This window comes from Microcebus murinus, chromosome 2 (assembly GCF_040939455.1).
Source record: "Microcebus murinus isolate Inina chromosome 2, M.murinus_Inina_mat1.0, whole genome shotgun sequence".
Lineage (NCBI taxonomy): Eukaryota > Metazoa > Chordata > Mammalia > Primates > Cheirogaleidae > Microcebus > Microcebus murinus.
Window position 1 is genome coordinate 34,824,766 of NC_134105.1, and position 22,868 is coordinate 34,847,633.

General features: G+C 46.4%; 1 protein-coding gene across 1 annotated transcript; it reads right to left on the reverse strand.

Annotated features, from left to right (window-relative positions):
• Positions 1-45: 45 nt before the first annotated feature.
• LRRC41 (leucine rich repeat containing 41) lies at positions 46-22,853 on the reverse strand. The gene is made up of 10 exons (XM_012776059.2): positions 22,362-22,853; positions 18,256-18,342; positions 17,510-17,580; positions 7,772-8,915; positions 2,784-3,044; positions 2,078-2,242; positions 1,874-1,972; positions 1,156-1,278; positions 843-918; positions 46-746 (listed from the first exon to the last, which is right to left on the reverse strand). Exons 1-10 carry the CDS (start codon positions 22,558-22,560, stop codon positions 527-529), a joined length of 2,445 nt encoding a protein of 814 aa, XP_012631513.1. The 5' UTR covers positions 22,561-22,853; the 3' UTR covers positions 46-526.
• Positions 22,854-22,868: the final 15 nt, after the last annotated feature.

Consider the following 22,868-nt stretch of genomic DNA (forward strand, 5'->3'; position numbering starts at 1 on the left):
ACTCAATTTTGTTCTCTGGGAGAAAAATCATCAAGAAGGGCTGCATGATGTTTGCCCAAAATTTATTTTATAAGAAAAACTTTTTTGGTTAAAAAAAAGAAAGGAATAAAGGTATGAAAGGGACTGAGGCCTGGGAGCAGCATGGTAAGCCCAGCAGGGAAGAGGCCTGGCAGTAGGCACATCTGTACTTCTCTAAAGCCTGGGAACCTGCTTGAGGTGGGAAGGCAGGAACCCCAGGGCAGGGGGAGGGCAACTGTCATCAGTGATGGTGATGAAAACTGTAATTGTCTAGCCCAGGGTTCCCAGGATACTGAGTAAGGTGCCCAAAGGCTCTAAACCCAGCTGTGGAAATGCCTTTGTTGGGCTCCATCAAGGCCTCCAGGACCTCAGTGCAAGGGAAGAAGGGAAACAGAGAAAAAGGGTGATAGAGAAGGATAGAACTGGTGGTTGGGGTTTCTGGGCAGCCCATGCCTCAGCCCCTGCAAGCTGATGGTACTGAACATGGGTCTGTGAGGTATGGGCCCCATCACATGGTGCTGACATAATCTGCAAAGGCCTGGGATGAGTCCCACGAATCGCTAACCACATGGCAGGTGGCCCGGAGTCGACGGATGGCTTCCCTGGCTGTGACTGCATCCTGGTCCAGCCAGTTCTGGAAGAGGCGCAGGTGACCAAAGGCTCCACGGCCCCAGCGCTCCAGCCGCTTGGCGAACTCCAGAAGCCCATCCGGCTTGATACAGTTGGAACTGGTGGGGGTGAGATGGATTAGATATCCAGGAAGCAACTATTTCCTGGTGTGTATCTCTGCAGCCCATCCCTTGCATCCCATTCCCTCCATGTACCTGATGTCCAGCTGACAGAGAGAGGAGGATGAATCCTCTGAGAAAACGTCTGCCAGGGCCAACAGGCCAGCATTCCCTGGAGAGAAGGGGAGAAGTGCCTGTCACCTCCACCCTGGAACAGGGAACAAGGGTATCCCAGCACAACTCTGGCTAGGGAGAAGCCCAGCCCTTCTGGTTTTGAAACCCCAGGACATAAATATCTATATTCCAGCCTCAATGTTCCCAGTGGAGAGGTCTGTGCCTTCACCCAGTGAGTTTTTAGGTCAAAGGCTTGGCTCCTTCCCCCTCTCCCTCCCCAAGGTCCGGCCCCCACCCAGACGGTTCCCTGGCAGCCGAAGGCCCTTCAGTGTGGAGTTGCCCTTCATAGCAGCAACCATCTCAGGCAGAAATTGGGCTGGGCGCTTCTCGAACAGACGGCAGAAGGAGAAGGTAATCTCTGTCAAGAGAAATTAGAGCAAATTCTGATGGCTGCATTTAGGACTGGTGCTGCCCCTCTCGCCCCAGTTGGCCCAGGCAAGGTGTGTTACCATTTTATAGAGGCCCAGAAAGGAAGGAATTTATGTGAGACACCAAGCAAGGCTTGAACTAAATCAGAATTCAAACCAGGGACTGAGCCTAAATGTTTGCTGTAAGAACATGTTTCCATGTTCTCTGCATGGAAAATTCTCCATTCACTTCCTCCTTCCCTATCTGTTCACTGACCACCCTCTATGTAGGGGTGGAGATCAGAGACAAGTCTAGGAGAGGAGCTTGGCACAGCACATTTTTTCTCCCCCCACCACCATTTCTGTCAGCCCCTGAAAGGTAAGAAAAACTTTTGGGTGAGGTACTCTAAAAGTGAGTGATTTCTAATGTTTAATAGAGGAACAGTTGAGGTTGGGACTGTTTTAAAGGAAGGTCATACAGGTTCTACATCCATCTTATATTGAGGACACACGAGCAAGAAAGAAACTGGTTTGCTCACTCGGCAAGGCAGTGCAAGAGCCACAATGAGGACCCAAGAATGCCCAGGTTCTGGATGAGTAACTTACCTTGAAGAGTCAGATTCTGTAGCAAAAAGAGCACCTCACTCTGACAATCGGCCAGATTCATGTCATGGAAACTCAGTCTCTTCAGGGCTAGGTTGTACTCTGGATAGGAGGCAGATACCAGGGGCCATGGGCCTTAGCTTTCCCAGACAACAATACTAGGTCCCCACACACCCTCCTCCCTTCATCATTCTGGCTGGGTCCTACCTTTGAGTGTCTGCAACACAAGCCCAAAATCCTGGGGAGAGGCAAAGGTGGCGCTATCCAGGGACAGCTGCTGCAGAGAACCCGAGGCCTTCAGTACTGAGCAGAGCAATGGGGCTGGCTGGGCTCCCCGTGGAAATCCCATCTCCAACTGCTCCAGGCAGTTTTCTGGATATGGTGGGGAGAGAAGATTGCAGCTGGCCATCTCTGCCTCACTCCTATAGCAAGTCCCATCCTATCCTTAAGGTATTCACTCAATCATTTATTCATCTACTTGCCTATTGTATGTCAGATACTCTGCTGGGTTCTGCAAATGCAGCAATAAGTATGAGATTTGATCTTTGCCCTCATGGAGCTTTTAGTCCAGGAAGATTAGATTACTTGGACAGAAGCAAATTTCATAAACTATTGCAGTGGTGGGATAGGAGATATACAGGAACTACGGGAACATACAGCAGAGGGACCTCATCCAGTCTAAAGGTCAGTTCTCTTTTTGTGGAGACTAAGCTGTCATGAATACTCTACTGGACTTATAGTGGTCTAGGCCCTGTCCTGCCCAAAGTTATCTTAAAGGGGAACAGATTCCAGATAAGCCAGGAATGAGTGGTAGCAGACCTCAATTGGAGGTCCTCTCCCCTTCCACACAAATGCACCTGCACATTTGTGTGGAGATACACACCTATGTGCACACACACAGACAATGCTTCACCTGGTATCTCCTCATCCCCAACTATGTGGCTAGGGGGTCCTGCATTCCCTGGCACAGCAGGGTTGTCCCGCTGGCTTGGGTGGTCAACACGAATAGAGAGGACCCGTAGCAGGGGCAGGGCTCGCACGATGGCACGTGTCAGCTCCAGGATGGGCAGCGGTGAGAACAGGTCACTGAGATGCAGGGCACGGAGGCGGCATCCAGCCTGACCAGACAAGGCCCGCAGGCTGTCCAGTAGGCGGAAGATGTTAGAGCCTAGGCCTATGATAGGAAAGAGAGATTATGTCAGAGTCATGTGGGAGTGTTCAGCAGGGGTGATATATTCAGAGACAACTCCAATTTGATTACTACCAAACATCTTGGGCTTTGGATCAGATTTTTTAAAACCATTTTGTCCCTCAACTACTCATCTGTGTCTTGCTTTTTCCTCAGGTAACCAGTAAACCCTGATGCCTACTGTACTGGGCCATGCCCTCCAAAAAGCATCAATCAGAGCAGTCACAAAATAGAAGATAGGATGTGGTGGGGCAGGCCCAGACAGCAGCAGAAGTCTCTGGACTTCTGGGTTTTGAGTATTTTCCTGAAGAAGCTGGCCTGGAAGGAAGGACATTTTGGACAGAGGGAGAAGACAGTCAAGGGTCACAGGAGAGTGCAGGACATGCATGCATAGGCTTGTCTGGCTAGATAGGGCTCAGGAAACTGAACTCTAGAGGGTGGGGCAGTGGAGCCCACACTGTGGAAGGTTCTGAAAGGTGAGGAGATGGTTTATAGGTCATGGAGAGCACCTGAAAACTTAGTAGGAGAGTGACAAATCCAACAGGGAATAAAGAAGTAGGTTACAGGCCAGGCGCGGTGGCTCACGCCTGTAATCCTAGCACTCTGGGAGGCTGAGGCAGGCTGATTGCTTGAGGTCAGGAGTTTGAAACCAGCCTGAGCAAGAGCGAGACCCCATCTCTACTATAAATAGAAATTAATTGGCCAACTAATAAATATAGAAAAAATTAGCTGGGCATGGTGGCACATGCCTGTAGTCCCAGTACTTGGGAGGCTGAGGCAGGAGGATTGCTTGAGCCCAGGAGTTTGAAGTTGCTGTGAGCTAGGCTGACACAACACTCACTCTAGCCTGGGCAACAAAGCGAGACTGTCTCAAAAAAAAGAAGTAGGTTTCAGAGAGGGTAGGGCAGCTGCTTAATGCCACAAGAAAACCCCTGAATCCCACCCCTTCTCATCCTCCCCACCTTGGCACTGTATAGGCTTCTGCTGATTCATTCAACTAAACTTTATCCAGCACCTACTAAATACCAAATATTTTGCTAGACAGTGCAGCACATTGTTTTTGCCTATACAGCCAGATTTAAAAAATGTGATGCAAACTGGGGCAACAGAATACTATGAGAGTACAAGAGATGAGTACTGAACACCTAGACCAACTTACATCAATAAAGGTATTCTAGCTGAATCCTAAAGGACAAAAGGAGATTAGCTATTAATAAAAGGAGAGGGAATGATAGTGGCAGAGGGAAAACAGCATATATACAGGCCTAAAAGAGATAGTAGCAATGCAAGAACTGGAAAACATTTAGTATGGCTGGTCTGTAAATATGAGCAGAGGAAGCATTTAAAATACCACTGTAGAGGTAAGCAGGGGTAAGAACATGAACAACTGTAAAATTAAGTATGTTGACAGGAAGCCATTGAAGGATGTGTGAATGACAGGGTTTAGAGGTATGTTTTTGAAAGAGTGTTTGGGCTACAGTGGAAACAATGGATTATGTGACAAAATTATGGAGTTAGGAGGAACTGTTGAAATTAGTCCACATGAGCAATAATGGGTAGCCTGAATTAAGGATGTGGAGATAGGGAAATAAATGGATTTGAGAGACTGTAAAGATATAGGCCCTGGTGACAAGATATATGTGAAATAAGAGAGACAGATTCCAGGTATCTTTGGATAACCGAGTCAACTGTGATATCATTGAGAATAGGAGGATCAGTATAGAGTGAAAAAGGTTCATTCAGCTGGATATAATGAGTTTGGGGGAGCTTGGGGATTATGAAATAACGTCTAGTCAAAAGTTGAATAAATGGGACCAGAAGTCCAAAACAAAGATCTGGGCTAATGTCACGGAATGGGGAGTCTTTAGCATAGGTTGCCTTTGAAGCCACAAGAATGGATGAAATTGTCCAGGAAGGATGTATAAAGTGGGAGAGCTCTGAACAATAAGAAGTGAATGTCAAGAAGGGGAAGAGAGAAAAAGATTTTTTTTTTTTTTGAGACAGTCTCATTCTGTTGCCCAGGCTAGAGTGCTGTGGCATCAGCCTAGCTCACAGCAACTTCAAACTCCTGGGCTCAAGCAATCCTTCTGCCTCAGCTTCCCAAGTAGCTGGGACTACAGGCATGTGCCACCATGCCCTGGTAATTTTTTCTATATATATATATTTTTTTTTTTGAGACAGAGTGTCACTGTGTTGCCCAGGCTAGAGTGCCGTGGCGTCAGCCTAGCTCACAGCAACCTCAAACTCCTAGGCTCAAGCAATCCTCCTGCCTCAGCCTCCCAAGTAGCTGGGACTACAGGCATGTGCCACCATGCCTGGCTGATTTTTTTCTATATATATATCAGTTGGCCAATTAATTTCTATTTATAGTAGAGACAGGGTCTCGCTCTTGCTCAGGCTGGTTTCGAACTCCTGACCTCGAGCAATCCGCCCGCCTCAGCCTCCCAGAGTGCTAGGATTACAGGCGTGAGCCACCTCGCCTGGCTTTTCTATATATTTTTAGTTGGCCAATTAATTTATTTCTAATTTTAGTAAAGACGGGGTCTTACTCTTACTCAGGCTGGTTTTGAACTCCTGACCTTAAGCAATCCTCCCGCCTTGGCCTCCCAGAGTGCTAGGATTACAGGCGTGAGCCACCACGCCTGGACGAAAAAAAGATTTTTGGTGTTGTGGAAACAAGTATTTCATGAAGAAGAGAATGATTAATAGCAAATGCGCTGAGAGTTAATGGAAGATGACCAAAAAAGTATACATTGGATCTAGTAACGTGACCTTGTTGACAGGTCCTCAATGTAGTGGTAGAGGTGTGAGGCTTGAGTGGGCTGTGAGAGAAGTGGAGACAGTACAGATGACTGAACAGAATAGAACAGTAGTTAGTAAATTAGAGATTGAGGGAGGAGGTGGTAGCAGTTTTTGGTAGAGACCTGATTTAATGTTTAAATGTTGGTGGGAGAGACAGAAGGGAGGCAACATAGTGGTTTAAAAGTATGGATTCTGCCTGTAATCAATCCTAGGACCCTGGGAGGCTAAGGCAGGGAGGATCGCTTGAGGTCAAGAGTTCAACATCGGGCTGAGCAAGAGAGAGATCCTGTCTCTACTAAAAATAGAAAAAAATACTCGGCCATGATGGCGCGCACCTGTAATCCCAGCTACTGGGGAAGCTGAGGCAGGAGGATCATTCAAGCCCAGGAATTTGAGGTTGCTGTCAGCTAGGCTGCCACGGCACTCTAGCCCAGGTGACAGAGCAAGACTGTCTCAAAAAAAAAAAGGGGGTGGCATGGGCAATATATGAAACCTTAACATTTGTACCCTATAATATGCTGGAAAAAAAAAAACATGGATTTTGGAGTTCAGGTTGCCTGGGTTTGAATCCTGGCTTTACAATTTATTAGTTAGGTTATCCCGGGCAAGTCACTTGACCTCTTGGGGTTGTCATAAGAATTAGTAAAGACGGGGTCTTGTTCTTACTCAGGCTGGTTTCAAACTCCTGACTTTGAACAATCCTCCCGCCTACTATCAAGAGTAGTTGAAATGTCAGACACATTCTAAGCAGTATATAAAAATTACTATGGCATGTAAGAAACAAGCTTCCTTAAGAAAGTGGGAGACACACTCTGGGAGGCCAAGGCGGGCAGATTGCTCAAGGTCAGGAGTTCGAAACCACCCTAAGCAAGAGCAAGACTCCATCTCTACTATAAATAGAAATAAATTAATTGGCCAACTAATATATAGAAAAAATTAGCCAGGCATGGTGGCGCATGCCTGTAGTCCCAGCTACTCGGGAGGCTGAGGCAGAAGGATTGCTTGAGCCCAGGAGTTTGAGATTGCTGTGAGCTAGGCTGATGCCACGGCACTCACTCTAGCCTTGGCAACAAAGTGAGACTCTGTCTCAAAAAAAAAAAAAAAAAAAAAAGAAAGTGGGAGACAGGCATCCAGAGCACAGGTAGAATTAGCCTTAGGATGGTGATCTCTTCCAATGTGGTGAAAAAGGATAAATGCAGATGTAGGAGAGTTTATAGGTTGGTTAAAAAGTTGAAGGAACTCGTGGATGCCTTTTATTTTCTCTGTAAAGTAGGAGGTGAGGTCATCTGAGAAAGGAAGAGTTTGGAAGTAGAAGAGTAGGAATGGGAGCTGATGTTGCAAACACAGTGAAGGTTCTTATGAAGTTGATGACCGAATGTATAGTAGCACCAATTTGCATAGTTGTATGATTTTTCTCTAGCAGTGCTCAGCAACCTAGGCAGATTGCTGGATTCAGCCAAAGCCGAAGTTATGCTAGCTGGGCATAAGCACATGGGAAAGGACTGAGGACTGCCTTGGAGGTTGCTGGTCTGATAAAACACTGTGTCCCACACTTTGGACAGTTGCTTTGCTATTACTGGTGAGATCCAACCCCAGACCTGGCTGTGTATGCATACCCTATACTACCCCCACCTGCCCTTGGGTTGCCTCCCATATCTTAAATGTACTCATTCTTCAGAGGCCAGCTGACTGTCTCGTTGCTCCTCAGGAACACCTGCTTCCAACAATAAATCAAGCCTTATAGAGCTCATGTTCCTCTCTTCTAGCACTGAGTCTGTTCCTCTATGAGGCACACAAAGCTACATCTTCAGCTTCCTGATCATACTAATTCAAGCCCCCCTCAGAATTAGGCACACATCTGGTGCTGCTTGGAGGTCCTGGCCCAACCCCTGCCCCTCCAGGGTGCTCACCGTTGTAGGAGAGTGTGAGGCTCTCCAGAGACACCCAGGAGCTCAGCAGGTGGCATAGTGTCAGGGCTGCCTCCGTGGAGAGAGGAACTGTGAATAGCTCTAAGGTGGAGATGCTGCGGAATCGCTGGGAGGCCTCCAGTGCTGGAAGCCCCAGGCAGCTGGGATCTGATCCATCCAAAGCTCCACAAGCCACTTCCCCAATCTCCATCTCTTCACCATCCTCCTTCTCACCAGCCACAATAAAAACAAAGTCATACAGGTCTTCAGACTCTGCACCAGACCCCTGACGGGTGCGAACACCCTTCTTCCCTGCAGCTCGCTTGAAACGCTTTAGAGGCTTAGGCTGTGGGGCTGAGCTAGCTGGAGCTCGTTTGGATGAGGATGTGGAAGAGGAGGCAGAGGCAGAGGAAGTGGCGGCTAGAGCAGAGGGTGGCCGCTTGGTGCCAGAAGCCTCGTGGGAGGTGGCCGGAGGGTACAGCTCCCTCTTGGGGTCTGTCCCGCCTGATGTCAGGCTCTCTTGTGTGCTCCGGCGTGTTACCCGAGTGGAAGGTGCAGCTCTGGGCATCTGCTTGGCTTCACTCTTCCGCCGGGTGGCCATCAGGGCTGCAGCACATCGCTCAGCAGCATCTCGGCGAGGCCTGCGTGAACCTAGCAAGAGGGACCCTTCCTCTCGGGATGGGGCCCGGCCTCGGGAGGCCTCTCCACAGAGGCGGCAGGGTGGGCCACCAGGGCCTGGCTGCCAGAAGCCAGCACTCATGGTGAGGATAAGGATGAAAAGGGCTGACTCTGGCACGGGCCAGGAGTACAGCGACACTTGGTTGACAGCCCCATGGTGAATGAGCTGATGCAACAGCTGCCGAAGTGACTGCTGAGCAGCCACATCAGAGAACAGCAGGTGGCGGAACTTGAGGGTGTGCAGGGAACTGGCCAAGGTCTCCAGAACCCTGCGGTTGGGCTCAGCCACCAGCTCCGTTGCACCCTGCAGCATGTTGCAGATGGTGAGCTGTCGGACATGGCGGGAGCTGTGCAGAAGAGGCGAGAAGCGCTGGTCACAAAGACGCCTGTCAGAAGACACATCAATGGTCCCACGTAGAACATGGGAAAAAAAGGCCTCCATAAACTTGGCTCGCCAGCAGGTCACACTCTGAAAGCAGAGAACATACCACAGAGCCATGATACTAAGAGTACTATTCATGAAGATCTTATCCCAATTATCCCTCTTCCAGTAGCAAACTATTGAGCCAGGCAACATTCTAAATAATTTATACAAGTTCATTTCATCCTCACATCTTTGAGGTATATATTACTATTAGCCCCATTTCACAGGTAAGAAAACCGAGGCACAGGCCAGGTGCAGTGGCTCACACCTGTAATCCTAGCACTCTGGGAGGCCGAGGCGGGCAGATTGCTTGAGGTCAGGAGTTCGAAACCAGCCTGAGCAAGAGTGAGACACCCCGTCTCTACTATAAATAGAAATTAATTGGCCAACTAATATATAGAAAAAAGTAGCCAGGCATGGTGGCGCATGCCTGTAGTCCCAGGTACTTGGAGGCTGAGGCAGGAGGATTGCTTGAGCCCAGGAGTTTGAGGTTGCTGTGAGCTAGGCTGACACCACGGCACTTTGGCCTGGGCAACAAAGTGAGACTCTGTCTCAAAACACAAAACAAAACCAAACCGAGGCACAAAGAGGTGATTATCACCTGTGGTCACACAGGTAAGTAGCAAAAACGAGATTTGAAACCAAGGAAATCTGGTTCCAAACCATTCTTTTGCTATAGTGTCTCTCACAACTGAAACAATCACTCCCATAAGTTCTTCCATACTTGTTTCTAGAACCTGATCCCAACTTATTATTCTTACCACCACTACCTTTGTTCAGCCCTTATCACCTCACACCTGACCATTTCATCAGCTTCCTGATTGCTCTCCCTATTCCCTTTTCCTCTTTACAAGCTACTTTGCACAGGCCTACTGGATTCATCTTTGTAAAACACTACTTTGATTACATTATTCTGCTTTAAAACAGCCATAGTCTCCCCACTGGACAGAGTTAATTTGAAATTCTTCAGCCTGGCAGCAAAGCTCTTCCACTCTATGGCTTCTGCCTACCTGAGTTTTAGTTCCCACATCTTGCATAAGAATGAATGCTTTTCTCTGGCAAAATCAGTCACCCGACTAACCCAAACCTGTTTTCTATGTCCTTTCTACACCTACCAGAAATTTTCTCCATTGCCAGACTAAACAGACTTCCTGAAAGGATCTAGTGTCACTTTTTGAAGCTGTTTCTTTTTGGGACTCTGACTACTCAAATCTGAGATGTTGGTGCACTGTCTCATGATATTGAGCCTCTTTGTCTGTGTACTTGTCCCAACCAGATTAGAAATTCTGGGGAGCAGGAACCAACTCTTAGATTTGTTTCCTCCAAGGCAAGAGTTATTTGCTTTGATGGGTATGGGACTTCATCATACTATTCTGATATACTTAATAGTTTAAATTTATTAAGTGATTTTCAACCTTTGGTGCATATCAGAATTTACTGTGGAGGCTTTTTTTCAGAATTCATGTAACAGGTACCCAGATTTGGTGTTTCTGTATATTACACCTGAGGTAAGGTCCAGGCATTTTTAATTTCTTTTTCTTTTTTTTTTTTTTTTTGAGACAGAGTCTCACTCTGTTGCCTGGGCTAGAGTGCCATGGCCTCAGCCTAGCTCACAGCAATATCAAACTCCTGGGCTCAAGCAATCCTCCTGCCTCAGCCTCCCAAGTAGCTGGGACTACAGGCATGTGCCACCATGCCTGGCTAATTTTTTCTATATATTTTTAGTTGGCCAATTCATTTCTTGCTAATTTTAGCAGAGACGGGGTTTCGCACTTGATCAGGCTGGTTTCGAACTCCTGACATTGAGCGATCCTCCCATCTCAGCCTTGCAGAGTGCTAGGATTACAGGCATGAGCTACCACGCCTGACCCAGGCATTCTTTAAACCACCTCCAGATGATTCTGATGTACATCAGAAATACTGCTACCTAGGCTGGGCGTGGTGGCTCACGCCTTTAATCCTAGCACTCTGGGAGGCTGAGATGGGAGGATTGCTTGAGCTCAGGAGTCCGAGACCAGTCTGAGCCAAGAGCGAACCCCATCTCTATTAAAAATAGAAAACTTGGCCAGGCGCGGTGGCTCACGCCTGTAATCCTAGCACTCTGGGAGGCTGAGGCGGGCAGATTGCTCAAGGTCAGGAGTTCGAAACCAGCCTGAGCAAGAGCCAGACCCCGTCTCTACTATAAATAGAAAGAAATTAATTGGCCAACTAATATATATATATATATAAAATTAGCCAGGCATGGTGGCGCATGCCTGTAGTCCCAGCTACTCGGGAGGCTGAGGCAGTAGGATCGCTTGAGCCCAGGAGTTTGAGGTTGCTGTGAGCTAGGCTGACGCCACGTCACTCACTCTAGCCTGCGCAACAAGCGAGACTCTGTTTCAAAAAAAAAAAAAAAAAATAGAAAACTTAGCCAGGTGCCCTGGTGTGTGCCTGTAGTCTCAGCTACTCGGGAGGCTGAGGCAGGAGGGTGTCTTGAGCCCAGGAGTTTGAGGTTGCTGTGAGCTAGGCTGACGCCACAGCACTCTACTTAGGGCGATGGCACTCTACTTAGGGCTACGGAGACTGTCTCAAAAAAAACAAAAACAAAAACAAAAATCGGTCAGGCATGGTAGCTCACACCTGTAATCCTAGCACTCTGGGAGGCCAAGTCGGGAGGATTGCTTGAGCTCAGGAGTTTGAGACAAGCCTGAGCAAGAGCAAGACCCCATCTCTACTAAAAATAGAAAGAAATTGGCCGGGCGTGGTGGCTCACACCTGTAATGCTAGCACTCTGGGAGGCCGAGGCGGGCAGATTGCTCGAGGTCAGGAGTTCAAACCCAGTCTGAGCAAGAGCAAGACCCCGTCTCTACTATAAATAGAAAGAAATTAATTGGCTAACTAATATATATAGAAAAAATTAGCCGGGCATGGTGGTGCATGCCTGTAGTCCCAGCTACTCAGGAGCCTGAGGCAGGAGGATCGCTTGAGCCCAGGAGTTTGAGGTTGCTGTGAGCTAGGCTGACGCCATGGCACTCACTCTAGCCTGAGCAACAAAGCGAGACTCTGTTTCAAAAAAAAAGAAAGAAATTAACTGGCCAACTAAAAATATATACAAAAAATTAGCCGGGCATGGTGGCGCATGCCTGTAGTCCCAGTTACTTGGAAGGAAGAGGCAGAAGGATAATTTGAGCCCAGGAGTTTGAGGTTGTCACTCTAGCCCAGGCAACAGCGTGAGACTCTGTCTCAAAATAAATAAATAAATAAATACTACTTCCTAATCCCAAAGGCACACTGAGACAAAGAAAGGTACTAGGCTTCAGAGATTCTAATTTAAGACCATCCCTAAGTTTTCTCTTAATGTCAGTATAGGTCCAGGCCTGCCACTATATTCTGGGCCTCTCTGAGCCTCTTCCCTCATCTGTAAAATGTGATTAATATTACCTGCTTGAGAGGATTGTCTTGAAGATCAAATGAAACAGTACAAGTTAAAGCACTTTGTAAACTAAAATACAAAGTATATGTTACTGCTGCTGGTTAGCCCTGATGGGCAATGTGAAATGGAGGTAGAGCCTACTAAGCAGGCTGCTTGCTTGGCCTGAAGCAAAGGTAGTGGGGACCTGAGGTTCACCAAGACTAAAAGTAGAATACTTCTTTTTGGTCCTTACCCTGCCTGCATGCATTCCTCCATACCAGAGTGACTCTCAATTCATATCCAAGGTTCTTAACATCTTAGCAAGAGCTTGGCCTCTACTGTCCCCAGGCATAAGTGTAGTTCCCTTCGCCCTAGCTATTTCCCCAGACTCTGCCTATTGTGGTAACAATTAGCAATAACTTCTTTATCCTTGAATTAACTGTGTAGCAGCAAAAGAGAAAGGCCTTACTCACCAGCAGCAGGGCATTAGGGGAGCAGGAAAAAATACCTAGCAACCAAATCTCTGCTTAGCTTTGAGTACATGCAAAGAGGGATCCTTGAGTCTTTTATGTGCTACCTCACTCTAGCATTTCCTAGCCCACACTGATGGTCTTGAAAAACACTTGCAGGTAATCCTAGCAAGGCCTTCCAATTTTATAAGTGAGACAGGTGGTTACAAGATCCGGGCCTTAAATATGGACAAGGATGTGAACCAAGATATTATGACTGTTTCTCATCATAAAAGGCATGTGGGAAATGTAGGTTAGATAACTACATATTGAACTTTTTCAGACATGTTAATGGTTGAAGTCAATGGGAGAGACTATTTGAAATTGGAACACTCCAGACACAATGACTGCAGTGGGCGGCATGGCATAGTGATCAGAAACATGCAATCCAGAGCCGGACTGCTTCAACTTGAATCCTGGGTCTGCCATTCACTAACTGTAACCTTAGGCAAGTCAATTCATCTCTTTCTGCCTCTGTTTCATCATCTATAAAGTGCTAGATAACTACACCAACATCATTCTTGTGAGGGTTGAATGAGTACGTAAAGTTAGTTTTGACAGCTATTTCTCAAAAATTAATGCACAAGCAGACAGCAGTTTACTGCATTTTATTCCATCATTGCTTTTTAGAAGAATCTATGCTAAAACATCGAAGCTAAAAAATACCTGAGGGATCTGGTCCAAGCCACTCATTTTGTGGACTTGTACACTATAGCCCAGACAAGTGATTTAAATTCTTTTGGGTGAGGGTAAAGGAAATGAGGCATGGCCAATGAGGTGAAATGATATTTGCCCATCAACACCATCCTTGCCCCATCCTCAACAGGCTGGCAGCTTAGGCACTGGTAAAAGAAGAGGAAGTATGTGTACAAACTAAGGAAGGCTAAATATCTTCTTGTACTAAGTTGTTAGTGCCAGCAATGTTCACAAACTATATATTGTCCATTCTTTTTCTGATAACAGAAATATTGTTTGTGGAAAGATAATGAAGCAATGAAAAATCACATGTAAACCAACTCTGGAGTATTTTTATAAATGTGAATAGCTATGTATATTTGTTTTTACAATATTGAAACAATTCTGAACAGTTTCAAATGCTGAGCTTTTAAAACATTATACTACCATGTATTTAAATGTTTTTAGAATGTGATTATTTTATTATTTTTTCTTTTTTTACTGAACTATTAGATCTAGAAAAATGTGATTATTTTCAAAATATGTACATATGATATTTAGTAATTCCTGTATTGAATACTTAAATTGTTTCTAGACTTTTGATATTAAATTTTGCTGTAATAAACATCTGGAAATAATCATGAGTATCTCAATTTTTATACACCATAAATTCTAAGAAGTAGAATTTCTAGTGAAAGAATTTAATTATTTAAAAATCTCTTAGTATCACCAGATTGCCCACCAAGAAAGTTATAACAATTTCTGAATTTAACCCACCCCTGGCCAACCCTAGGCATTATCTTTTAAAACAAAAACCAAATCCAAACAAGACTTTACTAATTTAAGAAGTGAAATTTTACTTTCCCTTTTTTTACCATGAGGTTGAACATTTTTCACTTTATTGGAGATTTTTTTTATGTTGTGTGACTTGTCCAAATCTTTATTTGTTTTACTCTACTGGGATGTTTGTCTTTTTCTTATTCTCTTTATTCCTCTGTTTTGTGGATATTGTTGCAAATGTTATTTCCCAGCTTAGTTACCTTTTAAAATTTGTTTATGATGTTAGTATTTTATGTGGTTAAATACATCTGTATTTTCTTTTTGGGTCTGCCCACTTAATAATTAGCACTCTCTCCATCCTGAGTTTTGATACCCATTCACCTTTATTCTTTTTTAGATGTTTTGTGGTTCTTTATTATTTTATTTTTATTTTTGTCTGCTTTGTTGCCCAGACATGAGGGCAGTTGCATGATCATAGCTCACTGCAACCTCAAATACCTAGGCTCAAGCGATCCTCCTGTTTTAGCCTCCCAAGTAGCTGGGACTACAGGTATGAGCCACTGCACCCAGCTAATTTTTCTATTTTTTGTAGAGACACGGTCTCACTATGTTGCTCAGGCTGGTCTTGAACTTCTGACCTCAAGTGATCCTCCCTCCTTGGCTTCCCAAAGTGCTGAGCTTATAGGCATGAACCACCAAGCCTGGTGTGCTTTTACTTTCTACAGTTTTTAATCTGTATAGAAATAATTTGAGTATGTTGTTAAGTGAGGCTCTGTTTTTTCCAAATGGTTAACCAACTGCTAGAGACACATTTATTGAGTAACCCTTCATTTCCCCATTGCTTTGTCTCCAGAGTACCTATTCTATTCTACAGATCTCTTTGTATATACTAGTACTACACAGTTTCAAATACTATTGCTTTATAAGCAGTTATAGGCTAATCTATCTTGTTCATCATTGTATCCCTAGAATCTATAATAGAATACTGCATGGAACTGAGCAGGTACTCAGTAAGTGTTTTTGAGTTATGAGTGATGTAAAAGTTACTGTTGTACAAAAGTGGGAAGCACAAGACACCCTTTGGAATAGATAAGCTCCAAGTCAGGACCTCTGCCTAAGTGACTGTTGGGCCACCAAGCCTGGGGCCTTCTAAATGTTCTGAAATGCTTTCAGCCAAGATAACAGGATAACAAACATTTTTTTCCAGGAAGCTTGAGATAATGTTGGAAAAAGAAAGCTTTCTTCAAGAGAAAGATATTATTATAATCTTCATCGTCTGCTGGTCAACCATATATACTGCTTGTGAAATACTGGGACAAAATGAATCTGATGGCAGAAAGCTGTTACTGTTTTCTAACACTCTTGCATCCACTTCTCTTCCTCATAAAGCCTGAGGATTTTGTTGGACCTCAAGTGTCCTCATTCTGAACTCCAAGGGTTGCAATCCAGATCTGAAAGTGGAAAAGCTGAAGGATATGGGGCTGAATGTTACAGAACTTAGTGCATCCCCAGAAATTAAATCTCCAGTTCTTGATTTTAGTTTTTTGGTTTTTTTATTTGTCATTTGGCCTCATTCACTATATTAAACCCAGTTCAAATACTACTTCCTAGGAAAGACTCTTGCTCCCTTCTCCCTCAACCTCACTACCCTCTATCATACATACCACTTATCCTATCATATGTGATCTATTTGTAGACTTCCCCATTAAACTGCTAGGGCCTCAAGATTAGGGACTGTTTGTACTTGGAATATCTAGTGTAAGATTTGGTATGTGGTAAGCTTTTTTTTGAGAAAGGGGTCTTGTTATGTTGCCCAGGGTGGTCTTGAACTACTGTGCTCAAGCAATCTTTCTGCCTCAGCTTCCCAAGTAGTAGTAAGTTTTAAGAAATGTTTATTGAACTAAATCTGTCCCATCATCTAATTATGGAGCAGCAAAAGAAATTCTACTTAAATGAGAGCTCCAGTGATTTATATCTGAATCAGCTAATAATAGAATCTCAAGGCTAAAAGGGCCCTAAAAGTCATCTTGTCCAGTTCTGTCTACAATGCTGAATTCCCTGTATGACACCATGTCAAGGAGTTATCTAGCCTCTATTTGAACACATAGTTATGGCCAGGCGTGGTAGCTCAGACCTGTAATCCTAGCACTCTAGGAAATCGAGGTGGGCGGATTGTTCGAGGTCAGGAGTTCGAAACCAGCATAAGCAAGAGTGAGACCTCATCTCTACTAAAAATAGAAAGAAATTAATTAACCAACTAAAAATATATACAAAAAAACATTAGCCGGGCATGGTGGCACATGCCTGTAGTTCCAGCTACTTGGGAGGCTGAGGTAGAAAACTCGCTTGAGCCCAGGAGTTTGAGGTTGCTGTGAGCTAAGCTGATACCATGGCACTCTGGCCCAGACAAAAGAATGAGCCTCTGTCTCAAAAAAATAAATAAATAAAATAAATAAAAAATGAACACGTAGTTATGGGAAGCTTATTACCTCTGGAATTAGATTGTTTCATCACTGATGAGCAGAGTTTAAGGCTTATGTTCCATTTAGCAAAAATATATCCTCCTTTAGCCTCCACCCAGAAAAAAACTTATTAATCCCTTTTATGTGACAACCATTCATGTATTTCAAGATGATTCAGGTTTCCTTCCCATGTCTTCTTTTTTTCAGGAAAAACATCTCCAGTCTTCCAAATGTGATTCATACAAGGTGGCTTGGCTTCTTTCTCCATACTCCAGGGATAGCCTGACCACTGCAGAGCAAGGCAGGACTATGGTCCCCCTTGTCCTTCAGCCTATATTATATTTACATTAGTTCACACAGCTCAGTGTATAGTCATTATAAGTGGCTTCAACATGTTGTTGACTAAACTCCCCTATCTTTTTTATACAAGCTGCTGCTAAGCCAGACCCACCTACCCTATCCTGCGGCCCTGCGATTGGAATTTTTTAGACTTAATGAAGTGTTGGTTTATTCTGTTAAATTACATTTTGTTAGATTTGACAATTGCACCAATCCCGTCAAGAACTCTAGGAATCCTGGCTTTGCCATCCCTTTTGATCACTACCCTTCCCTGTTTTGTGACCCTGCAAAAATGGTGAGCAAGCAAGTTAGTGACAATTACCAAATGGGCCAGAACCTTGTGACAAATCATCAGAGCCCTTTTCCCAAATCGATTTCATTCCTGCCCCTGCACTTTACCAGTACCCAGCTTGAGTCTGTGCTATTCCTGCTTTCACTGTGCAAAACCAGTCCAGAGTTCTACCTGATACCTTAACTTACTTCCAAACTGGAAGGCCTTGTCTTCATCAGCTCATCCCAGAGTCGGCGCCAGATGGCCTGAGTAGAGAGGCCTGTAGGGAGAAATATCACATTTGCTTGGCTGCTTCCTGGCTACCGTCAGTGAAGTATACCAGCCTTTCATGTTGTCCTTTGGGTTTATAGGAGCAATATGGCAGAGTGGTTAAGAACACTGTCTCTACAGACAGACTACCTGGGATTATCAGCAAACTACACTCTAGCTATGTGACTTCAGGCAAATTAGTTAGTTTATTTAGTCTGTACGTCAGTTTCCTCATCTGTAAAATGTAGTTAATAGTTAATAATATTCATCTTCTACAGTTGTCTTAAAAAAAAAAAAAGATAATAATAGGGTTGTTGAAAGGATTAAATTAGTTTCTCTGGGTAAAGTGCCTAGGACAGTGCTTGACACATCAGAGTTAAATGTTAGCCATTAATGGATGTGTCCAATGAGGGGAGGCACCTTGGTTAAATAGACAAACTAAAATTTAGAAGATCTAGGTTCTAGTTCTGGCTTTTGCTTTTAATTATGGTGTGCCTGTATCTTACTTTTATCAGTATAATAAGGATTATATACTTGCTTTATGTTTCACAGGACACTGAGGAATCAGAAAGAAAGTAGGTGTGAAGATACTTTTTGAAAAGCATGAAGTTCTATGCTAGTATCAGGTGTAATATTTACCTGAAAAATATCATGAAGCCTGAGATAGAGACAGAAAGACACTCACCTTTCTTGAGGGCAGTTTCCTCAATCCTCTCCAAGTAATATATATTCAGCAGAGGTAAGATGCTTTGAAGTATTGGGCCTGGGAGGGCTACAAAAACCAAAACACAAAGTTTACTTCCCCCCCACCCCCACAGGGTTCCAAGTATTATTTATCCTATTGGAAAGAAAAATGCAAGGGTGGACTTATTTGATAAATGGAACTTATAGAAGCTAATCTAAGTCTATTCCAAACTCTGGCCCACTTATCTTCAGCCACTCAGTTGGGAGCTGGAATTTCAGGGGCAAGGGTGAGATAATCCCACAAAACAAACTGATATGCTAAATGAGCTTGACATGCTCATTTAGGAGCTGGTCAGTTCACTTCTGCCCAAACATAATGAACCATTCCGCATTGAAAAGGTCCTAGTCCTACTACTGAATATATATTATAAAAAGTTCTTCATAATCTACCCTACTAACTTCAGCTCCCTGCTTTGCCTCCTACACCTCAGCCACACTAAACTACTTTTTCATTTACTTAACATATTATGCTGCTTTCTGTCTCTGTACCTTTGTCATGTTGTTCTCTCCAACAGGAATGTCCTTGCCACTTTCAACTACTCATCTTTCAAGTATCACATGCCCTTTATTAAGTCTTTCCTGAATTCCTTTCCCATTCTTCCAGATTAACCACTTCCATCCTTTGGGAAACTGCTATACCCTGAACTAGTACTGTTCTATGAAGAATAGAGATAATTAACATCTATAATCGATTCAATATACCTTAAAAACAAAACCTACTCTTTCCAACTACTCTAGTTCTGAGAGGCATTATAGTATAGTAACAAAGGGCTTAATCTCTAGAGTTGGACAAATCTAGGTGAAATCCTGACTGTAACACTTAGTTAAAATGAACCCTTGGACAAATTATTTAAGCCTCTTTAAGCCTCAGTTTCCCCAATTTTAAAATGGAGATAATAATAGCTATCTCACATTGTCATGAAGATTAAAGGAGATCATGCTTGTAATCTGTTCAAAACAATGCCTGGCCATAATAAGCTCACTAAATGTTCTTGGCTATTATTATTTTTATCCTGTCAATAACATCTCTGTCCTATCAAGAACAAGTCTAATATCTCGGCGTATACCAAAACTTCCATTCCAGGATCTCCTTTTATATTTACTTGTGGAATAAGTGAATCTTGATATTCAAGCATCTAGCATAATTCTTAGTACATAGTAGGTACTCAACGTACCTGCTGAATGAAACTGTTAATTTCCTATGCAATTACACTAATGTAGGCATCATCATTATTCATGTAGACTACTGCAACAGTCTAATGCTCTCCTTGACCTTGGTTTCTCTCTACTCTCTCTTCATCCTGCTCTTGCTGATGACATTCCCCTCTTCAAAACCTTTCAAAGGCTCTCCATTGCATTCAAGATAAAGTCCAGGGCCAGGCATGGCAGGGCATGCCTGTAATCCTAGCACTCTGGGAGGCCGAGGCAGGAGGATTGCTTGAGGTCAGGAGTTTGAGAGTAGCCTCAGCAAGATCAAGACCCTATCTCTATAAAATAAATAAATAAATAAACAAATAAAGTCCAAACTCCATATTCTGGCATGAAAGGTATACTATACCTTATTCTACTTAAGTTTCCTCTTTGTACCCATTCCTGCTGCCTGTATTCACTCACCTACCCCCACTCATTACACAAAGCAATGCTAGTCCACAACCTCAGGGAAGCTTTTCATGGCTGTTAGCTCACACTCACCTTCCTCCAAAATAGCACGGCTTACTGGGCCTCTTACTTGACCCTACCTCTTAAAGGCCTTACTTGATTCACTTTTTCTGTGTGACTGTTTACCTGGTCTAGGCCCACAGGAGCTCTTTCTCCCCTGTCTCCTCTCAACCTGGCTTGGGGCTCAACCAGTAATAATGGTGGTAATATGTACAGCAGTGGTGGGGGAAGGGAGGAGGAAAAGGAGATTCAGTAAACTGTCACTTGTTTGTTTTGGGGGGAAGAGGCAACAAAGAACTTCCTCCAGAGCCTTACCCCCTTTCTCTCCAATCCGCTCTCCTCTATTTAGCCATCCCCTGTCACAGCCACAGGAATTCTCATTCCCTATTACCCACAAACTCCTCTCTTCCTTTCTCCAATCTTCTTAAGCCAGGTTCCTCCTTGCTTCCTTCTAGCCTATACGTTTAATGCCTCCTCTTCCTAACTTGTGGCCTCTACACCCAGTTGTCTTCCTTTCTAGCCAGGTTTAGTATCCCAGAAGATCCAGGGTGACACAGCCAGACCCTCTCTGCCTTCTTCCACATTCCCTAGGATCTCTCTGAGCACCCTGCTCAGTTCCACTGAGACTTTTCTCCCATTCCCCAAGGGTCCAGCCTGACCCTTCTTTCCTGGCTGGCACAGGGCCTCCACAGTCCCCACCCACAGGGCCTGAGGCCTTCTAGCAGTTTGTCCCCACCCCCTACTACAGGAAGGCACTTGGGCCTCATCAGTATTGGTGCCCCGTTCCCACCACCAAGGGCCTCCACAGCTTTAGGGCTTATTCTGGAGCTTATTCCAACTCCCCAAACTCCAAGGTCTTTTCACTATAGCCACCCTCTCAGAGTGTAATGCATCCCCCTAACCCCCTCCCAGGCCTCAAGCCCTTACTCCTGACCCGACCAGGGCCTTCCTCCTGGCAAAGACACCACTGCCACACTCCTAAGGCCTCCTTGTGTGCAACCCCCTTCCCCCAAGGCCCAGGGCCTCCTCTCCTGCCACCCCCAACCCCAGGCCCTCCGCCTGGCCTGAGATATCCTTACCCAACTTTAGTCCTGGCCTCTGGACCCCACCCCCCTCACACCACCAGCCTGTCGGGCCCAAGGCCTCCCTAGTCCCCTGGGCAGCCAGGCCAGCTTCGCAGAGCCTTCTCTTTCCCTTTTATTCTCCTCAGGTCGCGGGCCCCAGTTTCCCTCATCAGCTGCCAGGCCACGGCCAGTGGTACCCACCCTACAGCCTGGCCTCCCCAGGGCAGCAGGCCTCCGCTCCTCCGTTACCCGGCCGGCCGGCCGGGCCCGGACTCCCGGCCCGCCAGCCCAATTGGTCTGTTCACTCTTCCCAGCAGCTCATCTCTGTGCCCCGGGCCGCCCGCCTTCGCTGTTCAGCCCTCCACCGAGGGCCAGGCACTTCGGTCCCGGCCGCCTTCAGGCCTGGGGCCTCGGTTCACTCCCATTCGGACTAAGCCCTTTTCGCAGCGACGCGCCCCTCTCCCATTCCAACCCGTCGGTCCGGGATCCCCAGGCCGTCGCCCCGCCTGGGGCCCCCTTGGCCCTTCCCGCCTGTCCGTCATTGGAGCCTCCCTCGTTTGCTAAGGCGCTCCAGGCCCCCCTCTACTTGCTCTCAGGCCCTTCTCGCCGTTTGAGCCCATCCGAGTGGCCTCTGGTGCTCCGTGCCCTGCCGGTCAGTCAGTCGCTCAATCAGTTTCGGTCGTCAGTTCGCTCCGTCAGTCCTGGGCCGTCTGAAAGGCCGCGGCGCCCCGAGCCTTTCGGCCTCTCCCCCAGCCCCGTTCCCTTGCACTCCAATCCGCTGTCCTGCCCCCGCCCATCGGCTTGGCCTCCGGAGTCTCGGTACCCCTGGTGTATCAGACAGATACCCGAGGCCCCTGGCCGTCGGTCAGGTTAGGTGGCCCCAGGCCTGGCCTCCTTGCCTTAGGCCAGGCCTCCCAACCTCGGCCCCTGCCCCCGGGCAGGTGGGCCATCCCTGCCCACCGGTTCGACATCCGAGACTCCTCAGCCCAGCCAAGCCGAGTGTCAGTCCGGAGCCCACAGCTCCGGCACGCCAGTCCAGCCTCTGTCGCCCGGGCCCTGCCTGCTTCGCCTCAGACCCGGCCTCCTGGCCTCGCCCCCCGCGCCCCTCAGCCAGGCCGCGGTGCGGGTCCACCTGTCCATTTGATCTCGGTCTTTACTGCCCAGCCCTGTCAGTCTCGGAATTCATGCTCTGACCTAATGATCTCGCTTCCAGTGCCCCAGGCAGGGCCTTGCCCCGGGCCTCCCGGCCTCGCCCCCCGCGCCCCCCGGCCGCCGGGCCGCCCCCCGCTCGTTGCCAGAGGTAGCCCCTCACCCCGCGACTTACCCCACACCCCGCTCTCCAGAACCCCCATATGGGCGCTCACCGCCCGCCCGCACAGCTCGAACAGGGCGGGGGGAGCGTTGGGGCCCGAGGCCGAGCTCTTCGCTGGCGCCGCCTCCCGGGACGTGGCCTCCATGGTCGTTGCCGCCGCTACCTCACAGAACCAGCAACTCCGGGCGCGCCAGGCCTCGGGCGCCGCCATCTTGGGGAGGTGCGCGAGCCCAAAAGTGGCGTCCTCGGACCGCCATCTTGAAAAGGTCAGCAGTTAGGACGGCTCCATAAGCGATATGGGTAAGAATGTGAACTACGCTAAAGAAATGTCAAATAAATTAGCACATTTCCCAAGTCTCTCAGGAATTACTATTTTAAGTATACTCCTAGATCGATATATTTGGGTCTGGCGTGACTAAGAGGATGTTTCTTAGCAAAGCTTCCTCAGGTGCAAATACCAGCTACCCCTAACCCCTGCCCGAGGCTAGTAGTATGTGCCAATCTGAGCGTGTGTTCGCG

What these genes read in the sequence shown, in the direction of transcription:
- LRRC41 (XM_012776059.2), bottom strand. Translation starts at nt 22,560, where the DNA reads ATGGCGGCGCCCGAGGCCTGGCGCGCCCGGAGTTGCTGGTTCTGTGAG. An exon ending in TCTGGAGAGCGGGGTGTGGG is followed by an intron (nt 18,343 to 22,361) that starts GTAAGTCGCGGG and finishes TGGTTTTTGTAG; the next exon opens with CCCTCCCAGGCCCAATACTT. An exon ending in CAAGGCCTTCCAGTTTGGAA is followed by an intron (nt 8,916 to 17,509) that starts GTAAGTTAAGGT and finishes CTCTGCTTTCAG; the next exon opens with AGTGTGACCTGCTGGCGAGC.